The sequence below is a fragment of the Sinocyclocheilus rhinocerous genome, unplaced genomic scaffold (genome assembly GCF_001515625.1).
Source record: "Sinocyclocheilus rhinocerous isolate Xijiao unplaced genomic scaffold, SAMN03320098_v1.1 scaffold1215, whole genome shotgun sequence".
NCBI lineage: Eukaryota > Metazoa > Chordata > Actinopteri > Cypriniformes > Cyprinidae > Sinocyclocheilus > Sinocyclocheilus rhinocerous.
In genome coordinates, this window is record NW_015628913.1 from 17,843 (window position 1) to 29,951 (window position 12,109).

The 12,109-nt window shown below is 35.8% G+C and overlaps 1 protein-coding gene across 1 annotated transcript in view; it reads left to right on the top strand.

Annotated features, from left to right (window-relative positions):
• Positions 1-12,109, top strand: part of LOC107738517 (parathyroid hormone 2 receptor-like) — a gene marked incomplete at its 5' end in the record, with an annotated part of 29,899 nt that overhangs the window by 14,818 nt on the left and 2,972 nt on the right. Inside the window, 3 exons of the mRNA XM_016550274.1 lie at positions 3,762-3,856; positions 5,669-5,807; positions 7,580-7,621. Of these exons, the coding sequence (XP_016405760.1) occupies positions 3,762-3,856; positions 5,669-5,807; positions 7,580-7,621 (276 nt within the window). The remainder of the gene's footprint in view (positions 1-3,761; positions 3,857-5,668; positions 5,808-7,579; positions 7,622-12,109) is intronic.

Here is a 12,109-nt window from a genome sequence, read left to right on the forward strand (position 1 = left end):
TATAATTTAAAAGGTCACTTAAAAGGTTTTTTAATGAAATAATTTTTGTTTGCAATAAATTTATCAAAAGTGACAGTAAAGACTTTTACATTGTCACAAAAAAAAACCTATTTCAAATAAATGCTGTTCTTTTACATTTTCTATTCTTCATACAATCCTAAATAAAAACACTACCATGGTTTCCAAAAAAAAAATATTGATCAACATTGTCATTGATCAAAACCGTTTTAACATTGATACTAATAAGAAATATTTCTTGAGCAGCAAATCAGCAAATTAGAATGATTTTGAAGACTGGAGTAATGGCTGCTTAAGATTCGGCTTTGCCATCAATAAATTACATTTCAATAAAATTATAAAATAAAAACAGTTATTTTAAACTGTATTTTTTAATCAAATAAATGCAGCCTTCATGAGTATGGTAGGCTTCTTTCAAAAATATAAAACAATTACAGACTCCAAACTATAGTGTACATGCACCTATTTATAAAATATATATTATATATTGTGATTCAATATATGCAGTCAACTATAATTTATTTTAGCTTTAAATGGTTACATGGTGAATGCATTTTGAAAGCTGCTTCTCAGTCAAGGCCACTGAAATTTAATTATTGCCTCTTTTCCACTCTAAATACAGACTTCTAGCAAACTACGAAATGTTTAGTACTCATCCTTTATCACTCCAGATTCAGATATTTCTCAGCAAATCTTAGCGCAGATAGGTCTATCACTAGTATGCGTGGTCCAGCAGTTTGATGCTTGGTCACATGACACCATCGTTTCTGTATGGCTCCGGACCTCACAGCTGCTGTTGATTGCCTGCTGCTAACTGCTTTCTGGGCAATCTACTGCCATCCAGGTAGCAGAGAGGGTCACTGCTGATGTATTCCTGAGTGTCCTGTCATGAACAGAGTGGAGAGCTGTGAGATTGATGGATCCCATCATGACACTCTGTGAGCAGGGGTGAACTTGACTCAGGATGGTTGGTTCTCTACAGAACCGGACTATCAAAGAATTTATTCTTGGGTTACAGACTTTCTAAAGGACAATATTTGAAGAATTAATTTGCAAAAACCGATAACTCCATTGTTTTTTTTTATTTTATTTTTATTGCGCATTCCAAGTAATATCAATCAAACTGCAGTTGGGTTGTTTTGATTAAGTAATAATAACTTAAACAAATACAGGTAATTTACAAAATTAAAGTTAACTCCAACAGTCGTTTTTTGACAAAAGCAGATAACTCCACATTTCATGTTTTAGAGTTTAAAAAAACACTCGTTTAATCTTTGTAGTCTCCTCAGATGACAATGTAGATACCTGACAAACGTTGTTGTTGTTATGGATGTTATTACACACAATACACGGAACTTTTCCCTCACCATTGTAACGTGCTGCTTTTGCAAGGTTCCGTGAAAACGTTTCAGCTTTTATTTTCCTTTATCGCCCTGAAGAAGATATCACAGGTTCAAGTTCGTCGAAATGATCCATCCTCTATCACTTTTAGTCAGCTTTGACGAAACTCCTCTCAGCTAGCACGTCTTTTCAAAGTTAAAGTAGCCTTGTCACCTGACCTGAATACAGTGAGCTGATTCGCTAAAATGGACTTATCGGCTTCTGTTCAAAAACAACAAGGGCGCTTGTCGGCTTCTGCAGTAAAACATGAACTTGCGATGCCTTTCGAAAAATTGACACTTAAGACTGGTTTTGTGGTCTAGGGTCACAAATGTAAACTCGCAATGCATTGAAAGTGGACAAAGCCGGCTTTTTTGACAAAACGTGTTTAGGGTTCAGATCGCGCTATATGTGGAGAATAATGCACGGCAATCAGCTCTTTTTTTTTTTTTAAGTGGCGTTTATCGGTTTTTGCAAATTAACTCTTCATTTGTTGTTCTTAGTCATGCTGGCAGAGGCACTTTGTATGAATATAATTTGTTGCTATTTACATCTTGGTGCAAATAAGATGGTATTTATACTATTTTTACTTGGTGCAAATGTTATCTGCCACTGTTTACACTCAGTGTAAATTGCATCCATGTTTTTATACTTACTGTGAATAGCCCTTGTAATAAAATCTATTTAATTGCAAATGTAGTGGTAATGGAATAGATATCTAACACCTAACATGTGTCCGACATACTTGTTTTATTCCTCGCCGTATTATTAATTGAAAAGAATCTTGCACTATAGAACCTTTGAAGTTCAGGGTGTTTAGGTCGTCTTATAATGCTCTACCTACAGTACAATCAGCTAATTTTTCATTACTGCATCCTCAAGGATACAGAGGCAGGCAGGTAATCACATAGCTGAAAGATTAGTTAGACATCAGTACATTATACATAATAATTGGAATCATCAGTAACAGTACTGGGTTTGAGAAGATGCAATTTACTTAAAAGGCCCACGAAAGACTGGAAATTCTGTACATTAATTTCAGTTTGTTTTTTTCAATCATTTTTATAATCATTCAATGATTCACAACCTTTTTTTTTGTCTTTTTAGTAATTTTCATGTCTTCTTTGTTCTTTTTTTAGGAATAGAAATGTGTGTACGCAGACACTGCTATGCAGTCAACCTGTTTATGTTAGTTTTTACGGGTAACTTTCACAGTGCAATCTGTTGAGGTTTGTTTTGTTTTTGCCGCCCCTGTACCCGAGCATTAGTTATCATAAAGTTTTTTTGTTTTATAACAAAACATTTATTAGCAAGTTTTTATTCGTTCTGATATGTAAATCTATAATAAAGTGACTTTGTGGTTACTGAAAGGTTGTTTGGAAACTTGAAAATAAGAAGTGTTTATTAAGTAATATAACTTTAAAACATTTTACATAATATAATTTTGTTAGATTTTGCTGTATTTGGCTGAGCAGTGGTTTGGGTGGCTCACCAATGTACTAAATTTCTCTACTACATAAAATAAGTAAGCATGACCAGAGTTCTTGTGGGGAGAAGAATTTATTGAAGGTAGCAGTGTAGCAGGTCTTCAACAGCTATCTACGCTTGTCGGTTTTCAAAATATCTTAACCCTTATAAGAATCTTAACTTCTCCCAAAGTTCTGTCTGTGAGACAGAACTTTATACCTGTAGACAAAAGGGCTACAAACATACAGTTAGGGCCTCCCGCTAGAGATCCTGCAATCTACAAGAAGTGTGTTTAAGCATTCCTTAATCATGTGCACACTACTTTGTATCATAATTCATGATGTTCAACAACACCAGTGTTTGTAGAGCTATTTTGTTTCTTCATTAATTATTCATGCTACTATATCTCAGCCTTACTTGCTTCCAAAACACTTGGTAAGTACATATGCATAATAGAAAATTAAATAACTTAATATCTGAATAAATTTACACACCAAATAATGCATCTAGCTGAGTTATTTTTGTATGTGAAATGTTGAATTACAAATACCATAAATGCTTTTATGCTCACAGAATGCATTTTTGTTTGTCTTATTGATTCATACTGAGCTCAAAATCTCATGCACAGATAACCCACTCATTATAATTAAGCAGATAGAAATTAGCATTTTTCAAATGACATCCCCACTCATTTGGGAAAAAGCAGTCAATCATATCACTTAGTCGGTCATCCGCTGGTGACCTCCTTTGACAGGCTTTATTGTCCAGTTATGCATAATGGATCAATCCTCAGTACTTTTTACAGTTTTTCAGTTACCCAAATTATGTTTAGGTGGGGGAAGGGATTTTATTAGCTGTCTCCTTTTACTCAGTTCATTCTCTTTGCTCTCTCTCAGCTGAACTTCATCCTGTTCGTGAATATCGTGCGGGTTCTCGCCACCAAGATCCGCGAGACCAACGCAGGCAGATACGACACACGGAAACAGTACAGGTTTGTGCGTTCACTCCCACTGGGCATTCTGGACTTTCATGCATTTAAGTGCCTTGAAATTTTGAATTCAGTGTTGTACCAGCCCAAATTGTCTCTGTCATTACCGTGGCATCGTCTCTGCTATTAGATTTCTGAGAGTGGAAGCTGTCCCTACAGCAGCTATTCATTTCCTTATGTAATTTAGGCAAAATCTTTCATCTGACAGCTTGGAGGCAGAATTGCCTGTGGCTAAGAGATGCGATAATAAGCTTCCCCTACTCCTACTCATTCTGCAGTTTGATTCAGGTTGTGGTTTCTATCATTCCATCATATGCTGAAATCAGTGTCACATTTTAAATACACTGGATATGATAGATTTGATCTTGTTACACGCCGAAAGAAACATTTTGGCTTCCATTTTTGTCTGGCTTTGAAAAACAATGCTTTTAGACCCTATAAAGGCATATTTGGGTCTGGCATGTCAAAATGTTATTCTGGATGCACCCTGAAAGAATCCTGTTTTGGAGCAAACACAGTGCCAGTGGATGTCATTTTGCTTCGCTAATAACAGTAATCAATTTGATCATTGCTGCCTCCCTGCTAATTAGCAGTACAAAGAGCCACAGGTGTCAGCTTGCAAAGCTGGTAGAAAGACATGAAGACACAGACAGTCATATTTATAAACCAACATCAGCAAATAGTCTGTTTTGCTCAGCCAAAGAGAGCTTTGTTCTAATTTGAATAGAAATAAATCTGTAATGCAAATGACCTTGTACACTCGCACGACACATCGTTTGACGTTCATTTAGTACGACGCTACTTTTACTGGAACACTTTGGCTGATCAAACGTAGCCGGGCTTCAATTAAAAGAGGATTTATACCTCAGGATCTTCCAGCATTGCTTTTTCCCAATTATTTTTCATGTTTCTTTTCGTGACTAATTTGCAAGACATTTAAACCTGTCTGGCAGGCAAGGCGTAGCCATTAAGAAGATGTTGCGCATGTCTTTATTCTGATTAAAGCCACACAGAGGTGCGTGGGATGTCATCCATCAAACAAAGATTAAAGACAAACTTTCTGAATTCATAATATAGCAACTACGTCATACTCTGTACTTGGCATCATTGGCCTACACAAAATATCTATACAAAATATCTACACAAAAAAATTTACATGTTGCTTAACTGGAGATATTTCAGTGGCGGTCACATGGCAGTAAAAATTCTGTGTTATTATAAACAGGGTGAAACTGTGCATACATATCACTTAATTGCAATATAAATGCATTTTGTCATCATTTTCTCACCCTTATGTCATTCCAAATCTGTATGACTTTCTTTCTTCTGTGGAACACAAAGGGAGATGTTAGGCAGAATGTGAATGTGAAACTTTGTACCAAAGTAGGTTAATTGTCAATAGTAAAGCGATGCATGCAGCACTGCTTACTTAGAAGTCACTTCCAAACCAAGCAGTGTTTGGTTTGGTAAACGGCAATTGGTAATACTGGTATGTATTTTATTGTATTGGTAAAGGCAGTAAAATTGCACACTCAAAGTTCAACAGTCTTGAATCCGATGGGAAATGGGTATGGGGAAATTTGTCGCCTTGTGTCCCCCATGTTATTTCCAGATCGCGCTGATCCCTAATGAGATGACTGCATTTCACTCTCTGAATGTTGCTGTACAGATGTAACTGTACCTCAGTATCTGTTTTTGTGTTCCACAGAGGATAGAAATTCATACAGGTTTTGACACTAGGGTGTGTAAATAACAGAATTTTTTAAGTGAACTATCCCTTTCATTCACACAATATTTCCATTTCTCTCTCTTCAGGAAGCTTGCCAAATCTACACTTGTGTTGGTGTTTGTGTTTGGAGTGCACTACATTGTGTTTGTTGGAATGCCACACACATTCGAAGGTCTTGGCTGGGAGGTGCGAATGTATTGTGAGCTGTTCTTCAATTCTTTCCAGGTACTTGCATGGAAACGATGCCTTTATGAATGGCTAATGTAATCAGTGATCTCGGAAAGTCAACATGCATATGTTTTTCTTTTGATAATCCAAAAATCATAAATTCAAATTTGTATATATTTATAAAAATGCTGTGCATGCATTTTGCATTGATTAATGTTGATATAATATTGATTCATATTAATATTAATATTGATTTGGAAGAAAAAGACAAAAAAAAAGAGAAGGAAAAACACTATTTACAAGCCACAGATGATGTGCAATTTTAAAAAAAATTCTCTGGCAATGAAACATTTTTTGTGCATTAAAAAGCATTTCTTGTACTATGAAAATACTCAACTGTTGCAGAGGAAGAACTGATAAAAAAAAAATGAAAGAAATGTGTTTATAATTTAAGTAACCTAAAAAAATAAAATAAAAATAAAAAACTACTTTGCTAAAGAAATGGGTAATGTTCTCTTACAAATTTTGTTCATTTTTCATATTGCAAAGAAAAGGGGAAAAAAAAGTGGTTTCTTTGGGAAAAGCTCAGATATTTAATACAGAATACAAAATATGCATGGTAATAATTTACAACTAGTAAATTTGATTAATATGGATCCACAGATGTTGATGGGAATTAGGCTGACATGTAGATTCTCGTTGCAAACTGCACAAAATAAAACATAGTATGTAGGACAGAGAAATATATTGACGGGTCAATCCAATTCACAGCACTCCAAATAGGCTTGACATCTCATGACACACCACATTGATTTCTGTCTGAGAAGTTCAGTTGTCTTAAATGACAGGTGCTGGTTAGGTTAAGAGTTTTTTTATCTGGAGCTGGATGACACGATTCAATGCATGTCCTTCCCATCAAGAATACATCACTTCCTTTACACTTATGGTATCGTCAGAAACACAGCCACATTCACAGAACTGGGTAATGCAATAAAATGATTTAATGAAATGCAGAAGCATTTCATTTGTTTTTATGCTGCTAAATATAATATATAAACTAAACAGGTGGTCAGTGTCAACTGTAACTAATTAAATACCCAATATGGAAATAATGATTCCAAATCACTGAAAACAAGAAAAATCCGTGACCAAGAAAAAAACATGGACCAGTGCATGAATTAACTGTGCTGTATAACATATGAACATTTTCCAGAGATTAATCATTATTTCTTTATCACCAAATCAAGACCGAACTTACAAATTAATGTCTTTATACATGTGTTGTTGTTTTTTTTTTTGTGAAATAGAAAAGTCTCATTTCTGCAGTTGACTAATGCATTAATATTGCTCATACTTAGGATTAGAGATCAAACTGCTCACCCTAAGGATTAACCGGTAACACTTTACAATAAGGTTCCATTAGTTAATGTTAGTTAATGTATTAACTAACGTGAACAAACAATGAGCAATACATTTATTACAGTATTTATTAATCTTTGTTAATGTTAGTTAATGAAAATGCAGTTGTTCATTGTTAGTTCATGTTAATTCACAGTGCATTAACTAATGTTAACAAGCACAACTTTTGATTTTAATAATGCATTAGTAAATGTTGAAATTAACGTTGACAAAGATGAATAAATGCTGTAGAAGTATTGTTCATTCGTAGTTCATGTTAACTAAAGTAGTTAGTTAACTAATGTTAACTAATGATCCATACTGTAAAGTGTTACCGATTAATCTTTGCCACATAAATTATCCTGCACCATAAATAATTTTAAAAAACACATTAATTTTCTTAGCTAATATCTATTTTTGTTTTCCTCTAGGGCTTCTTTGTGTCTATCATCTACTGCTACTGTAATGGAGAGGTGAGCATCAGCAAAGCTGCTTATTCACAGTAATAAGGGGGGTTATCACAGGATGTGCTATTGCATTCAATGCTGTTTTCTCATAGTTTTTGGACATGTGTCCCTGTCACACATGTAAAGACTTCTTATTTCTTGTTTTCTGTTATGCTGGTGCGCCCTGTACACAAATAATCATAGATTATTTATTTATTTATTTATAGTTTCTTTATTGGCATCTATGGTTCCATGAAGAACCTTTAACATTCATACACTCTCAAAAATAAAGATTCCAAAAGGGGGTTTTCAAAGCAATGCTAGAAGAACCAAGTTCTCCAAAGAACTTCCACTTCATAGTTGAAAAAAGTTCTTTAGATTAGTAAAATGTTTTTTACACTAAGAAAAAAAAAAGGTTCTTAAAGGTTGTTCACTGAAAGGTTCTTTGGGGAACCCAAAATGGTTCTTCTACGGCATCACTGTGAAAACCCCTTTGGAACCTTTTTTTTTTTAACCTTTTGGAACCTATTTTTAAGTGCAATTCAGGGGCTGCATTCTTCTAAGTACGGAGACTTCAAAGGCTATGCCTTCAAAGGCCATGAAGGTCAGACCGAGTGTTGTTAAATGGGACGGTCTGGCCTAAGGAGCATGGCTCTTGTTGCCCTGCAACCATACCAGCTGCCATTGACAAGCAGCAGTAACGTTTATACTGGACTTTTGTATTTTTTAAAGTTATATTCAGCTGTCTGAAAACAAAACAGGGTCCACATCCTGTCTAAATATGTTAACCTTGATCCATTTGTACATAATAAAAAGTAAAAACTATCTCTAAAATTGCATCTTAGTAAGATACAAGTCAACACTTTAAACAACTTTGTAACATTTGTACCATTACATATTTAAGTAAGTTGAAACCCAATAATTATTTAAAAGTGTAACCCAGCATTTTTTCTCAAAAAAAAACAAAACAAAACAAAAAAGTCCTGTTGTTGCCAGTGCGCAATGAGTTTTGGGATAGTCTGGGCCATGAGGAATCCATTTCTTGTATACTTGATGGCTCGGGAAATGAAGGATGAATTTCGAGGCTGCATTTGAATGTGGTCTTCAAATAAAGCCATCGAAGGATGCAGCCTCTGAATTGGGATACAGCTGCAGTGGATCTCACACACTAAGAAGAGTTGCACACTTGACGTTCTAGTTAAACTGCCGTTGCCTACCTTCTGGCGGTGTCTGCGCACTAAAACCAAGGACGATGAGCTTTGTTGTTGTTGGTGTCTTGTTTAGAAAGGCCGTTTTTCACTGAAGTGAAGCAGTGTTGAGACTGGTTAGTATGTGGATGGGAGACCTTCTTGAGAAAACTAGGTTGCTGTTGGACAAGGTGTTAGCGAGGCCAGCAGGGAGTGCTCACCCAGTGGCCGACTCAGTCTTTCGGATGAGATGTTAAACTGGCCCTAACTCTCTGAGGTCATTAGCAATCCCAGGGGGCTTCTGGGCTTCTACAACCCTGGCATGCCGGCCAAAATTGCTCTTTGGCCTCCATCCATCAAAGCCTCCTACTATTTAAATTGATTGGCTCCATCACTTGGTCTCCACTCCACCAACAGTCAGTGTGTGGTGGGCGTTTTGGCACGCTATGGCTGTCTTGCTTCAGCCAGGCAGATGCTACAAACTGGTGGTGTTAATGGAGATCCCACCACCCACTAAAAAGCTGTGAATGCTATGTAAATGTAACAATATTGCTATTAATTTAAACATACTGTAGTTAAACTTAAGCACTTGAGCTAGTTTTAAAACAATAGACAAATCAGAACAAGCTTTGGGTAGAACAAGTGTGGAGTTTTAAGTGTTCACCAATCCAGCTGTCGGGGTAGGCTGTTGTTCTTTAATCTGTTTTGACCTGTCTAGTTGTTGAATGCCAAAATCAGCCTTGTGCAAAAGTCAGAATTAAAGGGGTCATATGATGCGATTTCAATTTTTCCTCTCTCTTTGAAGTGTTACAAGCTCTTGGTGCATAAAGAAGATCTGTAAAATTGCAAAGACTAAAGTCTCAAATACAAAGATATATTCTTTATAAAAGTTAAGAGTCAACCACGCCTACCTAAAACTGAGTCCAGCCCGGGGTCGTCACATGTGGTTGCCACAAACCCGCCGGCCGTTCCTTTGTCGAATCCGCCGGCCGCCGCTCACTCTAGCCCGCAGGCCTCCGTGCACTCAAGGCCGCCGTGTGTGACACTGTGTTTCGTTGTGAAAGCGAAACTACTTTGTTTGGCCTTCCAAAAGAGGACACCACTAGAAATCAGTGGTTAAGTTGTATTTACAACACTGTTCCAGAACAGTTCAACCCAATATTCAGATGTGTGCAGCACATTTTATGGAGGACTGTTTCCTGATCCTGGTAGAGTAGACCAAATACACAAAATAATGTTCTTTTTAGCAACATCATATGACCCCTTTAAAGGATTAGCACCTTTTCAATTCCTGAGTGTGAATTTGAATTGAATTGGCTACACCATTTGGAATGACAGGAAGGGGACAAATTCGTAACAGGTAGGGGACAGCAGGGCACAACCTAACTCTTTTTGACTTTCTCAGTTTTGTGAAAATCCACATGGAGTTCAGACTCGGAATATAATTTTTTTCCACATTAATTTCACACTTGTCTAGTACAAATATGTGTTTTTTGATCATTAAAGTGTATACTTTTTTCTTTATTTACCCCAAAAGAAAGGAAGTGAAATGTGACAACATGCCCCATAGGTGGGGTACATTGTAACATCTGGGGGGCACGTTGTAACATGACTATATGACAGCTTAAAATGTTACCTGATCTAATGAAAAAAAATATATACAAGACAAACTAAAATATTTTGTCAATAGAATAAAATGATTGACTTTTTCAAATAAAATATTGGCATTTTTATTTTATTTTAATCTTATTTTGGAGTTTGACAATGAACACATTGCAACCAGGGCCCCATGCTTGGGACGGCCCTGATCGCAACACACAGCTATACAGCATAGTTCAAAGCAGTGTGGGCAAATAGATGAAGAAACACATTCAGACATTCAGAAAAACACAAAGATGAATGCAACACTTCCCTCCTTCCACACACAGCTCTCACAGAACAGATAAATGTGACAAATAATTGAGCCAAAATGCTTTACATTTCTTGAAATAATCATTTCTGAACAATATACATTGACTCTCAGTCTTTATTCACCTGTTGCTCGTGGTTTATTAATAAAATTCATGAATGTAAATAGTGTAAATCACATCGCTAATGTCACAGAATAGCATAGTTCTAATAATAGCGGGGCACATTGTAACGCACTGTTACAATGTTCCCCATCTGCGCATTTGGAATTTAAAACTGATTAGTGTCTTCTGCTAGTTAGCAAAGCATTAAAAAAACGATCTAAACTGCTAAATAACAGATTTGATATTCAAATAATAGCAAATTTGTTTCATTTTAAATTGTTTAATTTATGGTAAAATAAATGTTCAGTGATATCTTCAAAAGATTTTTGAATTTTAGCAAATTTTTTTCTCTGTATAGTGTTGATATGGCACCTAGCAAATACCATAAATTTTGTTATGCTAGCATGTGTGGAAATATTTAACCCGTGTGTTACAACTAACCCTGTGTTAGTTTGTGCCCCACGCACCCCTAATGCATTCTGAGAAATGAAGATTCTTTCTCCCTGATCCACAAAAGTGAATTTATTAAATATGAAAGATTATATATGAACTAAATATAAAATAAAAAGAAAATATCCATCCATCCTTCTTGTCTATAAAACTTCCTTCAAATCTTACAAACAAGCTAAAATGTAAAGTTTGCTTTTCTAGCTAAATAAAATAATTTTCAGTTCATTTTAGATCTCCTTCCTTAAATTTATGTTTGAATTTTAAAGGGGTCATGAATTGAGAAATACAATTTTCCTTAATGTTTTGACATGTAAGAGGTTATTGTACTATAAAAACATCCTGTGAGTTTCAGAGCTCAAAACTTCCTCATTAGTCCAAAAATAGCTTTTATTGAAAGCAAGATTAAAAAATGACTCGCTTCAGATTTTGTCACATTATGACGTAATAGTGAAAAGAAAGCCTGCCTCTGCAGAATCAGATCAATGCCTACTTCTACATCATTGCATCTTTGGCCCTGCCCACTAGAGTGTTAAGCCCTAAGTACTTCGTTTTTGTACAGCTGAACGCACAGCCTTTCAAAGTATACTCCATTTGAGTTGTACGCGAACGCAGGCAGTCGACACCTGCACTCTAGATAGCTTCATCCTTGTCCAGCATGTGCTCTATTTTTCTCCAGAACTTAAAGGGTTAGTTCACCCAAAAATGAAAATTAGTCCATAAATTACTCACCCTCAAGTCATCCTAGGTGTATATGACTTTCTTCTTTCAGACGAATCTAGTCGGAGTTATATAAAAAATTGTCTTTAATCTTTCAAGCTGTTTAATGGCACTCAGCGGGTGTTGCAGTGCATCAGTCCAAAAGAAGT